Below are 19,470 nucleotides of genomic sequence, written 5' to 3'. Positions count from 1 at the left end.
ACCATTTAGCTGGAGTTTATTTTATTCAGTAACGTGTCATCAGGCATCCATCCTCCCTCATCTTTGTAAGAGGCTTCGTTTCCACAGGAATGAGGGGAGAGCAGATGTTTGGGGGCACAAATGGAGGAGGAGAATTCTTTACTAAGCAACTTGAAACCACTTAAAATATTCTAGAGGGGTGGACCGACAGCGTTGGCTTTGCCAACAGAGCAGGGAACCTTTCTGAAAGGTGACAGCTGCGATTGCTGACTGCTACGTTTTGCTGGTTTGTTTTTTTTTTTTTGCCTTCCTCCTCCCACCCTTTCCCATTAAGGCAGCCATGATACCATCCGCCCAAACCCTCAGGATAATGGACTTCTCCTTCAGTGACTTCGAGCTCTCTGATCTGGACACAGCACTCTGCACAATTCGAATGTTCACTGACCTCAACCTCGTGCAGAATTTCCAGATGAAACACGAGGTAAGAGGAAGGGGAGGTGCTGGGATAAAAGAAATTATTCAACGTGAATGATTCAGAGGCTATTTTTGTCCTGTGTAAAACTGAATTTGTGAAAACAAAGATGATTTGGATCGCATGATGCCCTGGCTTCACCAACCCCCGTGCTCAGCTTTGCTACCTCGTCAGAAGGTAATCAGGTGGTAAACCAGTGCCACCCAATGCCTGTTTGGGGAACTTGGTGAAATGTGAAACTTAGGCTAGACGTAGGTCCGTAGATGGCTACCATGGGTAGGAACCTTCCTGGACAGAACAATCTGTCCTTCGAGCAAGGCCTACATGAATCCTTCCACTCAGCTGCAAATTCCTCAGTGAAGAGGCTTTACAAATTCTGTGCAGTTTCAACACTAACGGCCCACTCTAGGTAATACTTCAATTTAGCCTCATTTTTTTTTCTCTTCTGTGAGTGATCTAATGGAAAGCAAATTGGCCATAAAGTCAGAGGATACCAGACATTAGAGCACACATATGCGGTCCCTGCTCTGGGGGAAGCTGAGACTGGCAGATCTCTTGAGCTCGGGGGTTCTGAGCAATAGGGGGCTGCAGTGCTCAGGTGCCCACACCAAGTCCAACACTAATACGGTAAATGCCCAAGAGTAGGGGGCAGTAAGCTGCTAAGGAGGAGCAAATTAGCCTAGGCTGGAAAGGGGGTGGGTCAGGGCTTTTGTACTGATCACTAGAGGCATCGAGCCTACGCGAGACCGCCGCACCTCCAACCTGGTAGAAACACAGAGACCCAGCCTTCAAACAAATGAGTAAAGTCAGAGGTTTGGATTCACATCTCCCGTTTGCAGCTTCCCTGGGCCTGAGTTTCCTCATCTCCAAAGCGAGGAAATTGGACCAGATGGTCACTGAGATTTCTTCCAGCTCTGTATTTATGATTCTGGGATTTTTTTGTTTAAACTTTGAATTTTATTTTATTTTGAATTAACAAGTATTTTTATCCCTTTCCTGCTCCCTCTCAGAAAAAAAAGAAGAAACATGAAACCTCTGTAACAAATATGTGTAATCAAGTGAAACAAATTCCTTCATTGGCCATGTCCAAAAATGGATATGTTCTTCTGCCCCATAAGTCACTCACCTCTCTGCGAGGAAGTAGTAGAATGCTTCATCAGTGGTCCTCTGCAATCATGGTGGATCATTGCATTGTATGAGCTTATTAACCCAAGCTATCCATTCCAAACTTGGAATCTTTCCATACCCACCTATTTTAACCACTTCCAAAATGCCATGGTTTAAACATTTTTTATATTGTCTCATGGACCCTCATCCTACATGCTCCAAGCATCTGTAGTTCCATTGGTGGGTGCATTCTCTTCTCTGATGCAGGTTGCAACCTTTTCCTGCCTCAGTAGAAGGCATATGTGAGTTGCTGTAGCCTAAAACATGTCACACCGCAGCCACGTGATGAACCTTCCCATGGGCACACAGTCTATCCCCAGCCCTGGACTCTTGCCTTGGCAACTTGTTAGGATGAGCCAGAGCTTGGCCTCCATAAGCCTTTGAGAGCCCAGGGTCATGACCATTGGCCATTATGAGACACCAAAGAAAGACTGTCGAGGAGAAATGTCTTCACACTTCATCCTGAGACAGGTCATTGACTCTGTGACAGGAGAGGAGCAAGCAGTGGGCTGAGTGCCAGAAAACCCAGATTCTGGTCCTGTCTCTGCTAAATACTTGCTGAATATTTGCTAATAAGTTATCGAACCTATCTGGGCCTTTTTCCTCAACTATAAGATGAGGCACTTGGGACAAAGTAATATCTAAGGTCATTTCTAATTCCAAAATTTTAGAAGTCTTCACCAACATGAGAAGCGGAGGGAAGAAGGAGCTCATGGCTCTTAGTTGATATATTTATATCCAAAGCATTAATTTCACTTCTTACCATCACAACATATACCAGAGGCAAAGGAAGGGTGCCATATTAGGTATCAGAGGTCCTAGGTTCAAGCCTTGTCTCTTTTATTGACTGCCTGTATGAACACAGGCAAATCGTGTTACCCTTCCAGGCCTCAGTTTTCTTATCTGCAAATTGAAGGGTTTGGATGAGCTCAACATTGAGATTCTTCCCAGCTCTCAATCTTTGTGATCCCCAGGACCATGCTTTGCTAATTCCTGTAATACCATTTCACACTTTTATGTTTGGGCAATTTTCGATGTGTTTTGGAATCAATATCATTCTGATTTCTGCTTTAGTCAAATTTTCCTCCATAATATCAAAATCATTGACCTTTCTTTTCTGTTTATATAAACACCAAGATGGCCCTTGCACTCACCATCTCCAGTCTGAACTATCGTAACTGTCCTAAGCTAATGTTTTTCTATCCCACCAGTTTTCCTCTTATCTCTCTTCTCTCTAGGCTATTCCTCATGCTGTTGCCAATATCAATATAGAGTAAAATGAATGAAAAACCCGAGACACAGAGTTTCTGGATAATTAATCAACTTATTAATTAGACAAGCCAGAAATCATTAAGTTGATAGTCAGTGGTTTCTCTCAGTAATTAAAGATGCCCAGTGGAGACCCTGAAAGCTGCAAAGAACCCTTTGGAAAGGGAATTCCCTTGACAAAGAAAATCAACCATGTTTGGTGGCCATTTAATGAGGAAGTGGGCTAAAAGTCTTCCGCTCCTCCTGTTGAGAACATAGCTTGATCATGACACTCAGCCACTTCCAGCAACCTGGACAGGGAAATCCATCTCCACTCAGACCACTCTGGTTGGTTTTCTACTCCCTGAACTGGTTCGCCCTTAACTCTACTGGAGGGGTATGAGGACAGGGGCTCCGTTCTCAGGGTAAGGATTGCCCAGACTGGATTCCACTGATACTCTAAACAGATGATAGGGCTCCCAGTTGGGTGGGGTCCTTCCTAAGATTGAAGAGCATGTTCCTTGAGGGATAAGTCCTTCAGAGACTGACTTTAACAAGAGATGGGCCTTAATGAGGAAATTGAGGAGAAAAACTTGGATCCCAACTTAATAATTGGTTGTTAATAGAATCACAATTATTTCTCTCCTTCATTAGATTCTAGAATTTTAGCTTGGTCCTACCCCAGAGCTTGCTGTGCTTTACTATTGGCTATTTTTTCGGGGCCAAATTCTTCTGCTTGGTCCTTAGACTCCTTTGAAGCTTCTTTCTCTTACCTTCCACCTCAACAACTTCCCACCTTGTCCATCCTCTCTACAACAACTGAGTCAATACAAACAGAATTCACTCTTTCCCATTTTCTCTGTTCATATGTAGGGTCTTGCCTATTTAGTATCTTCTCTCGTCCCTCTGGCCACCATGTTTTTAAAAGGTCACCCCACACTCACCTCCTGAAGGAGATCTCTTGGACTCACTCAAGAGGTGGTGAGCCATTAATACTCCATAGTGTGTATCTTTGAGCTCACCATTTCACAGGTGATTCTTCTCCCTGTGTATATATTAATCCTGGCATGTAATAAGCTCCTAATAAATAGGTGTTGATTGATTGAGAATAGCAGGCGTGGCCATGGAAAAAGAGTACTTGAGAAAAGGACTGTCATTCATGGGAGACAGTAGCTAAGGAAAGAGCTGGAAAGGTCACGTGGCCTTTTGATACCCCATCATGGCCTGGCTCTAATTGAGATTCTCCCTCTGCCCCTGAGCTCAGGTCTGGTGAACCATGTGGCCTGTAAAGGCTCAGCATATGAGACTAGCAAAGGCTTCATTCTGTGTTTTCCTGTATCCAATTCAGTAATATATGGAGAGGCCCTTGACCATGACTTGCCTTCAGTTGATTAATTTGGGCCATAGCAACTCACGAAGACCACCTCCTTCCTAAGGAAGGTGTAGATGGGACACGATCGGAGCGGCAGCGCCCCGTACCAGCAACATAAGTATCTTGGGAGCACCAAAGTAAGCCTATTGTGAACCATGCCGTCCCGGCCCTTCCAGATCCGCAGCTGCATGTCCTCTGTCTCCTGTCTTTCCCCCATAGCAACAATACATCACCTGGTATTCTCTTATCAAAATCAGAAAGCATGGATTTAGCACTGGAAAGGAGCTGAGTGGTCATCAAGTCCAAACTCATTGCTTACAGGTGGGGCAGCTGAGGCCCGGAGAGGAAGTGATCCAGCCAGGTCCTCCTGACTCCAAACTTAGTGCCCTAACCGCCACAGCACCCAGCCTCTCGGGCTGTTACTGCTGCTTGGTCATTTCAGTTGGGTCTGACCCTCTGTGCCCCGGCTTGGGGTTTTCTTGGCAGTGATTTACCATGTCCTTCTCTAGCTCCTTTTACAGCTGAGGAAACTGAGACAAGCAGGATTAAGTGACTTGCCCTGGGTCATACAGCTAGTGAGTGTCCTAGGCTGGATTTGAACTCAGACCAGTGCTCTGTGCACTGTGGCACACCTAGCTGCCCGGTATAAATGCTAGGTATTATGTTACTATTCTTATTTTAGATTGCTGATTGTTAGAAAGAATGTTTGTCTTCTCCTCAAGATCAATCCTAAACCCACTCCTCAGCACCTCCAATCCTTAGTTCCTGGTCCAGCCCTCTAGAACCAAAGAGAACCAGTCCAATGACTTTCCACGTGGGGCCCCTTCAAAAACTAGAAGATGGTTATAATGCTGCCCTCCCCTCCACATGCCATCCCATGATATCCCAGGTGATGTTTGACCAAGACAGAGTAGGGAGATGGATTAGCTGTTATAATAGGTGCTTAATAAATGCTTAGTGATTTCATTCTGCATAAACCAGCACCTCATGGCATCTAGGAGGGCATCTTCTGTTGGGCTCTTCTCCATAGTCATTCTTCCACCCATCCTGAACCACAGCTTTGTCTGTCCTTTCCTCTTTTCCTTATCCTAACACAGTTGTCATTGTTGCCACTACTGCTGCTGTTTTAAAGTTAGCCTCATTGCCAGCCTCAGCTCACTCCAGGCTTCCCTTTCCTTTCTTTATTCTTCCGGACCCATGTCACCCTGTGATATTCATCTTCCACTACCTGACCTCTTCCATCTTCTGTATGTGAATCTCTTTAAAAATCTGAGCTGGTCAGGGGTAGCCGCATCAGTGTCTCTTTAAAAGTTCCCCTCCCCCTTTCTTTTCTCCTTATCCAAACCATTACTGTACCTGTCAGAGTTTTGGATTCTTCTTGAGCCAACTTCCCCTGAACAATGTTGAGCCATGGAATCCTGCCTCTTTTTCCTCTGAACCCTTTTGAAATCTGTTCTTCCACCTAGGGTCCATGGCCAGCAGTAGTTAGCTTTTATCATCTTTATCATGGACTCTGGGTGAAGGGCTTTAAATGCCAATTTCTGTTGGGTCCTAGAGGTAATGGGATGCCTCGCCTGTCTAGACTGGAATTTCTTGAGTAGGGCAGCTGGGTGAAGGTTACATTGGAGTGGGCAACAGACAAGTCAGGAAGAGTAATTAGGAGCTAATTCTCCAGATTAGAGGTGATGAAGGCCTGCACAAGCATGGGGTCTATGTAAGTAGAGAGGAAGTTTATGAGAAATATTATGGAGGTCAAAACAATAAGATTTGGGAAACTGATAGGATCTAGGGGGTGGCATGGAGTTGGGAATGAAATGAGGTTGTGAACCTCAGTGACTGTAAGGATGGTGATGCCTTCAACAAGGCCGTATTCTCTATGATATTTGACTTTGTGAATGTATACGAGCTAATTTCATCACCCCTTCAACTTCAGCTTAGATTTGCGGGTCTCCAACTAAAACAATTTTTACCAGCCTTTGTTAAGTATACTCTGTCTCCATCCAAGAACCCATCATTCTTATATTTCTGGCTGTGGTCCTGAAATCAGAGTCTTTTCCTTAGATTCCATCTTTTTAGCCTTATGCCTACTGTTCAAATCTGCCTTTCTTTTCCATTGGTAGTAAAAAAAAAAAAATCTTGTGATCCTGAAGACATTTTCTCCCTGATGTTTGTGTGGAATATCCCCATAACTCTGCTTTTTAGTCCGAGTTGTCTTCTGATGCTGTCTCTGGGGAATAGTTGTAAAGTCTGAGAAGTCTCCTAGGCTGTCCATCCATTCCAAGACAGATGGGCCTCTCTACTTACCAGCCTGACCAATCTGATGGGCAGAGCTGCACGGCCCCTCTTCGTGGTGCCTTCTATCATCACTGCTGACTTCTGTCATCTCATGGCTTACCACCACCAGCTAATGGCACCTGTGGAGTCACCTCATCATTCCTTGGAAGACAAGCTGATTCTGCCCCCAGGGTTGGCCAATGACCCACTCCACACAAGGAGCCTCATGGCTCTTCCCTTCTCCTTCTCACCCTTCTCTGGGTAATGTTCTTCTAACCTTCAGCCTCCTGATCCAGGCTACCGTTCCCCTTGGCTTTTACACATCATTTTCCTTCTTTTTTTCCTCCTCAAGGCACTGCTTACGTTCTTCTAGGAATGCTTCATTCTGCTTTCGACCTCTCGGCTGACCAGCCCCATCTCTTTGATGCTCTTTGAGAAGTCGTGACAACATTCCCTCTTTGTTCCACCTCCCAGAACAAAGCTCCCTTCCCTGGACATCGCTCCCCTAAGGGTTTTTTTTTTGTGGTACCTTTAGAGTTTAGCACAATACCTACAGCTAGATTATGGAGCCAAAAGTCAGACTTATTAGCTATGTGATCTTGGGTAAGTCACGTAACTGCTGGCTGCCTCAGTTTCCTCAACTGTAAAATGGAAATAGTAACAACACCTCTCTCCCAGGGTTGTTGTGAGAATCAAATGAGATAATGTTTGTAAAATGCTTTGGCTCATAGTAGGGGCTAAATAAATCTTTGTTTCTTTCTTTCCTGGCATGTAATAAGTTCCTTTTCACTTTTCCTCTTATCTGTCACCTATCAATCTCCTTGACTGGATAATTACCCATGTCATGTCCCCTAACCCTGGATGTGCCTAAAAGCTCTGTTCTGAGCCCTCTTCTCCTCTCTCTCTAGGCAATATCATTCTCTCCAGTGGATTTAATCATCATGTCTAACCAAATCACACACACACACACACACACACACACACACACAGAGTACTAGTCTTTCCCCTAACCTCTGGTTGCATGGGCAGCTAGGTGATGCAGTGGATAGAGTGCCTAGAGTCAGTAAGACTCATCTTTCTGAGTTCAAATCTGACTTCAGACACTTACTGAGCAAATCATGTAACCTTGTTTGCCTTAGTTTCCTCATCTGTAAAATGAGCTGCAGAAGAAAATAGCAAACCTTTACAATATCTTTGTGAAGAAAAACCCCAAATAGGATCATAAATAATTGGATATGACTAAAACAATTGAACAACAACTGCCTACTGGGCATTTCCACTGGGATTTTCCTATGGGCATCTTTAACTCACTATGACCAAAACAAAGCTTGTTCATTATCATTATCATTATCAAAACCATTCCTCTTCTTAACTTCTCTACTTCTACAAAGCCTGCCACTAGCCTTCCAGTCACCCAGGTTGACAACCTGAGTCATCCTCAGTTCCTCGCCGACCCTCACCCCCAACATCTGATCCATTCCCACGTGTCTACCTCCACCATATCAGTCATATCTGTCCCCTTTTCTCCACTGACGCCCATCACCTTTACTCAGGCCTTCATCACCTAGCACCTGCCTGAAGCCTCTGGCTTCTCAGCCAATCTTCCACATAGGTACCAAAAGGATTTTCCTAAAGCACATGTCTGTGTAAACTCCTCCCCCACCCCAGACACACACACAGATAAACTCCAGCATCTTCCTGGTACCACCAGGATCAACTATAAAGTTCTCTGGCATTCAAAGCCCTTGACCACCTCACATCTTCCTATTTTTTCAATCTTCTTACACTTTTCTCTCCACCCACATACTCTATGATCCAGCATCACCTGTCTTCTTGCTGTTCTTTGCAAAAGTCCCTTCATTTCCTCATTTTTTGCCTACTCAAAACCTGTCTCCCACACTTGGACATTGATTCCCTTCTCCCTCCTTCCCTTCTTTCCCAAGCTGTTGGCCACAACTCTTCCCAGCTTTATTCTGCATCCCTTGCTGCTGTCCATCATTTATTCTAACTGGCCTGGATTGGGTGTTCCCATACACGACAGCCCATCTCTCATCTCTGAGCTTCTGTGTGATCTCTTGGAGCTCTACATCTGTGGCACTAATCTCAATCAGGCATCCTAAGCTTCACTTTGTTTTGGGGGGAGTACAGTGTCTCGCATAAAGCAGGCACTTTCAAAGTGTTTGTTGACTTGAAACACTGTTGAGTCACAAGCTGGCCATTTTCTGCCTATATCCCCTCACACACCCTCCATGGAGAATCTACCCAATTTGCTGGATGGCTTCTGCTAATTCTTATAGCGAGCTAGATATTAGGGAGACTCAAACAAAATTCCTTCCTTCTTTCCTTTCTTCCTTCTTCCCTTCCTCCCTCCTTCCCTCTCTTCCTTCTTAACGCTGCAAGTCTGTCTCACTTAAATCCAGTTCATGCGTAAGTCATCCCCATGATGTCATTGGTCCTCTTCAAAAATGAAGGTTCAACAGCAGCAGCATTGTGGGCTGCATTGGCTTTTCTATGGCACCTGGCTGAGTTCTCCATCATATTTCCTCCTCTTCTTCCTTCTCTTAGATGATGTTGGTGCAGCTATTTGATACACCATTATCTTTATGACACTATTTTTGCCTGTCATTCACACTTTAAAGCAAAATGACTATTGGCCCATGAAATGATGTTTCTTGGTGACTTGGATGAAGTCACTCTACCACCTCCTTTATTTGCTTCTCTACAGAGAATCTGTGAGTCTCCTTCCACTGAGCCATAACTTTCTTCATATTCTGTTTCATTCATAGTGAAAATACCAATACTGATATTTTGAGTTCCTCCCTCAATAGGTGAGCTCATTGGTCATTGGCTGAAGAGCTTGCATTGAGGGCTCTACCCGTAAAATTCAATGGTTGTTGGATTATAGGTCTAGAGCAGGCCTGCACACCCACGCGGCCATTGGGCTGCTTGCAGTACACCAAAGGATTTAGGGCAGCCTGCAAAAAATGTAAGGAAGACATCCTGTACACTTTTCGAGGCTGCCCAAAATCTTTTGGCATTCCTGTGGGTCACTTAAAACCCACAGGCTGCAGGTTGTGCAGGCCTGGTCTACAGCTTCATGGGACCTCAGAGTCCATCTGTCCAGCCCCCTCATTTTTCATACAAATGTGGAACCTCATACCTTCCAAACCTGAGACCCAAAGAGGCTAAGAGACTTACCCAGGGTTACCAGCTAACGAGTCTGAGTCAGGATTTGAGCCCAAGTCTTGCTGACTCCAAACCCAGCACTCTAGCTGCTAAGTCATGCTGCCTTCTCACTGGGGTGGAAAAACTGATTCTTAGCACCTACCGGCCCCTGTGCTCTGCTACCACCACTGCAACAGGTGGAAGGGGCTGACCAGAACTGAGGGTCATTGCGCATTTATCTTTATTTTTTCAGTTGCCATGCCAAAAATTCTCTTATAGAAGGAAAAGAAGAAAGTCTAAGAGACCTTTGGCTTCTGCATGTCATTTGGGCTCCCTCCAATATCACATGTACTTCAAGGTGTTTGTAGATTGCTGTAAATGTTTGAGTCCATAAATCAATCTCCAGGTCTTCATGTTTATTTCCCATGCTTCTTTCTTTTGGAACAAGAAGTTTCTAGAACACCACACAGTGTGCTGCCCTAGGCTATTTTTTCTCCTCCAAACCTTTCAAACAAAGTTCCCAGTCCTAGCTTAAAGTCTTCCCAAGGAGATTGATCTTACCTTTCTTGTCCTCAGAGACCCCTTTTCTCCCAGGGATTCTTTCTTCTGGACTACTATTGCCATGATCAAGTTATGCAAAGTAGAATTAGTAACCCAGCTCACAAAGTGCTACCCAAGATACAGGGGTTCTTAGCTTGGGGTGTATGAACTTATATATCTATATCTATATCTATCTATCTATCTAGACACATGCATTTAAATAGAATTGGTTTTCTTTGTAATCCTACATATTTTACTTTATGCATTTAAAATATTATTCTGAGAAGGGGCCCCTGAGCTTTACCAAATTGCCCAAGACATCCAGCATACACACACACACACACACACACACACACATAGGTTAAGGACCTCTGATCTAGGACCTAGCCCACTTCACCAACCCCTTCGCAGGGTAGGTTTGAAGGTTCTTCTTGAGCTGCATCTTCAGCCTGGCAGTCTTTAAAGGATCAAGGGCCCATGGGGTCTTGTTGCCTGTCTTCTCATCAGCAGAGGTGGTGGAATGATCTCGGTGGGGCAATGATGCCAATGGGACCTAATGGGAGCAGGGAATCTTGGGCCTTAATGAGCATGTGGCGTCCCGTGCCACTGACATACGGAGAGCTGCTCAGTGGGCCTCCATCTGCCATCATCCTCACTGGGCTGAATATTGTTCAAGGGGTAGATAAGATAGATTCTTTCTCATAATAGGCCCCAAACTTTAAAATATAGCTATAAGTTCACTAATCTGCTTTAAAGTTTACTGGCATAACCACTAGAATGCTGACCAGAGGACCTCAGCCTTTTGGCCTGTAGGACCAAGGCCAATGTAGGTGAGAGGATGGTAGGACTCCAGACCTCTGCCCACTTTTGTTTCATCACCCTGACCAAATCCAGCATGGGTAGGATGTCTTGACATGGTATGGAAAGTTTCTCAACTTATTTTTTGCCCCCAGACCACTTTCTCTTGCCCAACAATGATGAGGTGCCCATCTTATGCACTTAGTCAGCAGACATGACCCTTGCTTGACCATCCTGTGACCACCCATGCTGATGCATCATTTCAGGCTCTCCTGAAGGGTCAAGAGCTAGGTCTATCAACCGATGAGATTCTGTATTTTACTTTGCCTTTTCTGTGTCTCTGGGTATCAAGCACTATAAAATTAAGGCCCTGGAGAGAGGGGAAATCTCCAGTTGTGAAGATCTGGCACAGAAGCTTTGCTCCTGGGTGTTTGGGGTCATCCCCTTCCCCGGCAGCCTTTTCTGGTGGGACTCTCCCTGTTGGCTCATCGGTCCTGCCTCCTTCCCATCGGACCTTAGGCTAAGGCCAGGCTCACCAGACACGTGACTCTACCACTGCTGAGGTTCACTTTATTGGAGGGGGCCATGGACCTTATAATAAAGTGCTATTGGCCCACGTATCTGCCTTAGTTTCTTTTATTGTAGATTGAACAATTTTAAACACCACAGTGGTGGTGGCATTCTACCTACCATTATCCTTCCCCCCTCTCTGATCTCTTCACCAAACTTTGTGTATAAACACCTTCTCAATGGTATCAAGTGGGCAGGATGGGTGGGCAGAGCTTTGAGGACTTCTCTTCTTGGGAACTGCTGAGGGCTTCTGGACGTACCTTAATATTGGGATCCTGTAATGATGTGAGCACATAATCTCCAGTTCAAAGGGGAGGAGAGAAGAGAGACAGACCCAGAGGGACACAAAGAGAGAGTCAGACAGAATGTGTAACTATGAATCTGAGTTTGATGTGTAACCAAATTATACTTTGTTTCCTTTCAAGGTTCTTTGCAGGTGGATTCTAAGCATCAAAAGAATTATCGGAAGAACGTAGCCTACCACAATTGGCGGCACGCCTTTAACACGGCCCAGTGCATGTTTGCTGCATTAAAGTCGGGCAGAATTCAGGTAGGTGCCCACTCCCTTCTCACACTGTTCAAGGTCATGCCTCTGCCTTTGTTTCATTTTTAATGCCAACTCTGAAAATGCGGTTTAGTCCATTCCGCTTATATTCTGAGATTGAGAAAGCCCTCACATTTATGCCTGAGGAGTCTCCGTTAAAGGAACTGCTCAGACCTGACAAGACTGGGGGGAGGGGCGGGGATGTGATCATCTCCTTCAAAGGTTGGAAAGGCTGATGTTCGAAGGACAGTTTAGACTCCTTCTGTTTGGTGCCAGAGGTCAGAACCAGGAGCAAGGATATTTTGAGAGGCAAATGTAGACTTGGTGTCCAGAAAACTTCCTAACAGTTGTTCAATCATTTCAATCATGTCTGACTCTTCAGGACTCCATTTGGGGTTTTCTTGGCAAAGATACTGAGTGGTTTGCCATTTTTTTCTCCAGCTCATTTTACAGATGAGGAAACTGAGGCAAACAGGGTTAAGTGACTCGTCCAGGGTCACACAGCTAGTAAGTGTCTGAAGCCAGATTTGCACTCAGGTCTTCCTGACTGGAGGCCAAGCATATATCACTGGGCCATGTCGTTGTTCTAACAATTAGAGCTCCCCAAAACTGGAATTGGAGAAGATGGGTTTCTGTTCCATGGATGTCTTTAAGCAGAAGCTGGTCATTCGCCCACTGAGTAAGCTGTAAAAGTGGCTATTTGTCACGCCTGGGAGGTCCCTCCAAACTGGAGGGCCTGTGACTCTTTAGTTCTACAGATTTCCTTGTTGCAGAAGGAAGAACAAAGCCACAGCATTTCACCTCATTGCAGCTGTCCTTCAGAGTGTCTTTATTTCTGCCTGATTTCACCCATTTGGGTGCACTCTCCCCCCGTGTGCATCGCAGGCCATTGACTGAAATGATCCGTCAAAAAAGAGACTGGTTTCATGGAACCCCATCATGTACCCCGCAGGATGAGAACTGACCATTGTCATTATTTAGTTATTTGTAGTCGTGTCTGACTCTCGTGGGTTTCCTTGGCAGAGACACTCGAGTGGTTTGCCATTTCCTTCTCAGCTCATTTTATAGATAAGGAAACTGAAGAAAAGGGTGCAGTGACTTGTCCAGGGTCACACAGCTAGTGAAGGTTTGAGGTCAAATTTGAATTCAGGTCTTTCTGACTCCAGGGCTGGAAGTGTATCTGCTGCACCACCTAGCTGACCCAATTGGCAATAGAAAGCAGTACTAATGGTATTAATAAGAAAAAAGTGAGATATCTCCCCTCCTTTATTCTCAACCTGTGAGAGGTCAGGGACCACAGCCTGGAAATTGAGAGGCTTGGATTCAAGATTGGCCCCAGACCACTGAGATGTGTAACTTCGGACAAGGCCCTTCACCTTCTGAGCTTCAGTCTCCTCAGGGATAAAATGAGGGCACTGGGAGGTGATTGATCCTGGTTCTATCACTTAATAACTGTGTGACACTGGATGAGTTCAGTCCTCTGAACTGAAAACAAACCACACTTTGACTTTATCACAGCTCTAATTAAAAGCTTAAGTTTTAAAAGTCAGATTTTGTATTCTAGAGACAGTTTTATACAGGTAGATATTGTTACAGAACATAGTTATCTTAAGGAAATGGCAATTATCACTGTATTGTTCAGGCTCTTTAAAAATATATATAAAGAAATAAATGTGCCTCAGTTTCCTCATCTGTAAAGTGAGAGGGTTAGACTGGATGATTTCCAAGGTCTCTTCCAACTCTACATAAGGGAAATTGTCCCTTTAAGGCTAACAGTATCTCTGTGTAAAGGAGAAGATTTGAATCAACCATTGAAGGATTTAAGATATTGCTGCCATTATATATGAATATTTAGATGCAGAGGGCCTCCAGGCCACCAAAGGACAGTCAAACTGGCCAGAGCAAGTCAGAGCTTCCATGTCAACCAGCCATGGGCTCAGCCTGTGACAGAAATGCCAAGTCTCAAAAAAAAAAAGAAAAGAAAAGAAAGTTCTCAGGATTGTGAGTGGCTGGTTGTATAATATCACATACCAGGTGGACACATTATATTTTAAGTGGCTGGTTGTATAATATCACATACCAGGTGGACACATTATATTTTAAGCAGCTGGTTCTATAATATCACATACCAGGTAGACATATTTTAAGTGGTTGGTTGAATTCATGGGAAATCCATAAGTGGGACTCAAGAGCTAGAGAATGAGTAGGGGGAGGGATTCCCCAGTGGGATTCTCAATGGGATTACCCTTTGGACTCCATGAGAGTTTGATTGTAACCATCTGGGGGAGTTTGCATGTGACCGTGTGGTGGTGGTCTATCTCTGGAATCTAGACCTACCAGGGCAAGGGCACAAGGGAGTGAGTAAGCCAACCCAGAGAATAGCAGGTGTTCACACTTCCATGCGAGGGGAATAAATAATACTGCACTGATAGCACCACTCCCCCACTGATGCCCAAGTGTGGCGTTCTCATAGTGAGTAGCATGCCATATACAGGGGACCTCATTACCTGTCTTCACAAACATCCCCTTGAGCTCCAAATTCCATGCTCTCTGATTCCCAAAGACAATACCTGCTTGGTTTCCTGCAGGAAACCTGTTGGATTAAAAAAAATTTAACATTACTAATACTATTGAATAGAATGAGGTTGAGGGTCACACTGATTGGCCAAAGGGGCAGATAAAGATAACTGATCAGAAGCCTTTACAAAAGCCACAGCCACAGCAGGGGTGTTTCCAGACTGAAATCCGAATGGTCCTCTGGTCTCTTCTTGCTAACTTCAGGGGAATTGAGTAGCCTGGGGGGGGGCCACATGTGGCCTGGAGGTCCCAGGTTCCCCACTTCTGGAGTAGCCCAACTAAATAGGATCTGATTCCATAATGTGGCAGAAGAATTTGACCTTTTTTAGAGTTGTACCAGACACTGTTTAAATAGATTTTACAGAGGAAAAATAATAGAAATATGGAAATCCCTCACTTTTTCATGTGTATATATGCACATACACACACACATATACATATATATACTTATGTGTATACATTTATACACAAGCATTTATATGTATATACTTATGTGCATATACATACCTACACACATACATATATGGATGAATATATATGTGTGTTCCATATATACATAAATATGCGTGTGTGTTTTCTTAAAAGTCTAAAAAGTTGCCCCCGTCTCTGGTTTCATGGGTTTCTGGTTTTCACTGGCTAGTTTTTATCACAGGGATTGTTTTCCAAACACTCAAATAAGGTGGCTCAGCAATAGTTTTCCTTTTCTAGCTTCTGACCAAAGTTCTACAAAGTGTCCCAAACATCTTAGTACATTTTTAAGCCATTCAAGGTTATTAAAGGGGGAGCTGTTAAAGCTTATTATGGGGTAATATTCCAAAAAAATCAAAGTTGGATTCCTCCCCCCGCCCTGGAAATAGAGAGTGCATGTGATACCCTCTAGCTTTCAATCCAAGAGTTTATGTTGTTCTTTTTCCTGTGTAAAACCTCCTTAGTGCTAGCTAGATCTCTGAAAAGTTGAGGGTAGCCAACTCCCTTTCATCCTTCCTAATAGAAAATCTAGAAAACAAATTTCACAAACTGCTTTCCTTCCTTTTATACCTTTTGGCAATGACTTGTTCAGGTTAATGTTCAGATGAGTCTGTGGTCCTCACAGTCTAGCTCAGCTGTGTTCACTGGAATTGGAGGCAGGGTGTCTGAGCAGCGAAGCAAAGCCTGGTCATTTCAAGTGTTCTAGGTATGTCTAACCCACAGCTGGTTAGAGGAGACCAGGGTGATTACCTAAAATGCCAGCATTGCGGTGTTCTGAAGGAACTGGACAGCTGTTCCTAGGGATTCTAGTTACATCTTTCAATAAAGGCCATTTGTGACCAGAGCCACACCATGAGGCTGAATTGTGTCCAGTTCATTTCAGCCTGAAGTGTGTTTTATGGGGTTCCAGCCATACCGAGGTGCTCTGGGGCCAAAATGAGGGGCATGTAGCTCAGATATTGGATGCATGTCATCAAAAATGTATCTGCACCTACCCACCAAACCCAATGAGATCCCATCGGATTCTCTGCCCGATGTGCCCAGCATTCATGCCTCATCCCCTCTCTGTGTCTCTTTGTATGCAAAGAACCAGCTGACTGACCTGGAGATCCTGGCCCTGCTGATCGCGGCCCTGAGTCATGACCTGGATCATAGAGGGGTGAACAACTCTTACATACAGAGGTAAGCACATCTGCAGAGGGCAGAGGGCAGAGGGCAGAGCTGATGCTTTGGGGGCTAAATGATAGAGGGGCCTTCTTCTTCAAAGCCATAGAAAACATTTGGCATTTGTTTTCCATCCATCCAATAAACATTTATTAAGCCCCTACTATGTGCCAGGCACTGTGCTTGGGGATATAATGAATAAAAAGACAGTCCCTGCCTTCAAGGAGCTTACAGTCTAATGGGTACTTGCTTTACCTGAAATATCAAGAGGGGTCTCTTTCCCAGCCTTGGAGTCATTTAAAGACCATGGAGGCTAACTCCCTCATTTTACAGATGAAGAAACTTAGGGCACAGCTGGGATCTGAGCCTAAGTCTTTGCTCTGATGAGGCAGCAGGTTGTAGCAGAGAGAGTGTGGCCTTGGAGTCATAAAGGCTTGGGTTCAAATCCTGCCTCTGACATTTACTATCTGCATGATAATGGACAAGTTACCCTCTCTGCCTCAGTTTCTTTATCTGTAAGATGGGAATCATAGCAGCACTTCTCTTACTGGGCAAAGAGCCTTGGCAATCTTGTTATGCTATCTAAATGTTGGCTATTATTCTATTACTTAGGAATGGTAATGATAATAATGATAATAATAATAATAATAATAACCACATCAAATAGAGACGAATGAGCTCATCAGGACTGATGTTTACACGGCACTAGAAAGCTTGCAGGGCGCTTTCATCACTTCGTTTAATTGGAGAGCAAGAACAACCCCATCAAGTAGGTACCACAGGTGGTATTACTCCCATTTTACAGATGAGAAGACTGAGGCTCAGCCAAGCCAGCCGACTTTCCTAGAGATTGTTTTATTTTGGGGTGTTTGTATCACAGAGTAGACACTTAATAAATGCCTGTTGACTGATTACTTTCTCCCCCTGCTAGGAACAATAAGATTAACACAACCTAACAGCTAATATCACTTTAGTGTAATATTTGCAAAATGCTTTCCATGTGTTAGCTCCTCTGGTCCTCTCAACAGTCCTGTTCTACTAGTAGGTGTTATTGTTATCTCCATTTTACAGATGAGGAAACTGAGTCTCAGAAGTTCAGTGATTTGCCCAGAGTCACCCAGCTAGGCAGTTTCAGGGGCAGGATTGGAATCAAGCCCAGCACATGTATTCCCTCTCCCGCCTTCTACTTTAGAGTGTAAATAAGCTCCTCGAGGACAGGAACTGGCTTGCCTGCTTTTTTTGAGCATGTGTCCTGTGTCTGGCACTCTGTCTGGCATATAGTAAGCATTTAATAAATGCTTACTTTATCTATGTATGCCACGCTGCTCTACCAGCCCCAAAGAAATGGAATGATGACTTAAAACTCTGTTTTTCCCCTGCAGAAATAACTAACGAATTGTCTAAGGGGCACTGTGTGTAGTAGATCGAATGTTAGGCTGGAGGCTCAAGGAGAAGCAGGTTCAAATCCTTCCTCGATCTCCTACAAGCTCTCCTCTGGCCATGGGCAACCTACCCCGAGCCTTGGTTTGCTCATCTGCAAAATGGAAATGAGCTTCACACCTTGGGCTTGTAAGGCTCCCATGTGACATTTAATGGACTGTGCCGAGTAAACTTTAAAGTGCTTTAAAATCAGCAGAGAGTGCTACTCCCCCATAGCTTTAAGACAGGTCAGGAGAAAAGAGGATTTTCACCTGGGACATACTCAGAAGGCTTCTTCTTATGACAGCCCAATGGTGCCCACCAAAGGAAGGCCTTCATGGACAAGTGAGGAATCGGTCTTCCTTATCCTCCACCACCATCATCATTTCTTTTTCTTGGCCTGAGGTCAATAACGTGGCGATTTTGTTACATCTCCGATTTTAAAGCATCTAAATTTTAGCTATCAAATTTTACATCTTAGAACAGTTCTATATAGACAGATAGATAAGACCATATAAGATTGCTATCTTAAGGAAATGACAGCTATTACTGTGTGTCCAGGCTTGTTATCTAAACAGTTGTATACATGTGTAAATAAATAAACGTCCCAACAGCTAAATAAATTATAAACAGTGTCCTATGCTGACCTGGTCATGAGAAAAAGCATCACGCTATTAGCCAAGTGGAAGAGACTGAGATTTTGCTGCTTAGAAGGCTGTTGTTTTGTCCAAGCAGCCTTCTGATGCTTCTCTGGCCCCAGGTGCATCCTCAGGTGCAGTCAGGGTCTGTGGCATCACATTCAGTAAGAAAGAAACTAGGAGGTACCTGCAAAGGGGTGGGGGGGAGGGGAGGAGATGAGAAATCTATAGAATAAAAGCATATGCTTGGAGGTCACTGCTATCATTATTTTGATCGACCTGGCAAATATCTGTGACCGTGCCAGATTCTGAGACCTAACAAAAAGAGGCATACCCCCCAAAGATATCCAATAGCATTAAATGGGGGATTGTCAGATAGCTCTCCCCCTCTGCCACCACCAAAGGTCATTCAATTGGCCATAGACTCGAATCATTCAGTTATTTTTTTTTCTTCTGTTTATTTAAAATACATGTCTCAGAAAACATCTGGAGAGACGTCATCTCCACTTCAGAAAATGTCCTGGGAAAAAGGACAGTAATGCAGAATTCTGGAGCCACGTCCACTGGAAAGCAGGCAGTTTTAGCTCTGTTGTGACCTTTTTCTTTCCTTTTTTTTTAATCCTCGAGCATTTCCAGGGTTTTCTTCTTTCTAAATCCCTGTGGTTAGACAAGTCATGGGGTGAGAGGGAGGGACTCAAAATTTTCCAGGGATGGTTCTCATTTTGGTGTTCTCAGCACATGAGGGCAGCTGGGTGGCACAGTGGATAGAGCGTTGGGCCTGGAGTCAGGAAGACCTGAATTCAATCCTTCCTCTCATACTTAACTAGCTGTGTGACCCTGGGCAAGTCACCTAACCACTGACTGCCTCAGTTTCCTCAATTGTAAAATAGGGATGAAAATATCACTTACTTCCCAAGACTGTTGTGAAGATCAAATGAAATAATATTTATAAAGTATTGGCATAGTGCCTGGCCCATAGTAGGCACTTAATAGGTACTTGTTTTCTTCTTTCCATCTCCTAGCCCTGGGCATTTTTACTGGCTGTTCTTCATGCCTGGAATGGGCAGGCTGGTGC

The 19,470-nt window shown here is 44.3% G+C and overlaps 1 protein-coding gene across 1 annotated transcript in view; it reads left to right on the top strand.

Moving 5' to 3' along the window:
- PDE5A (phosphodiesterase 5A) overlaps positions 1-19,470 on the top strand; it is a 186,248-nt gene that overhangs the window by 134,467 nt on the left and 32,311 nt on the right. Inside the window, 4 exon segments of the mRNA XM_021008285.2 lie at positions 314-460; positions 12,011-12,035; positions 12,038-12,135; positions 16,262-16,356. Of these exon segments, the coding sequence (XP_020863944.1) occupies positions 314-460; positions 12,011-12,035; positions 12,038-12,135; positions 16,262-16,356 (365 nt within the window).

This window comes from Phascolarctos cinereus, unplaced genomic scaffold, assembly GCF_003287225.1.
Source record: "Phascolarctos cinereus isolate Bilbo 61053 unplaced genomic scaffold, phaCin_HiC Scaffold_9;HRSCAF=440, whole genome shotgun sequence".
Taxonomy (NCBI): Eukaryota; Metazoa; Chordata; class Mammalia; order Diprotodontia; family Phascolarctidae; genus Phascolarctos; species Phascolarctos cinereus.
Note: the sequence above shows the minus strand (reverse complement) of the source record. Positions and strands in the feature narration are given on the sequence as shown.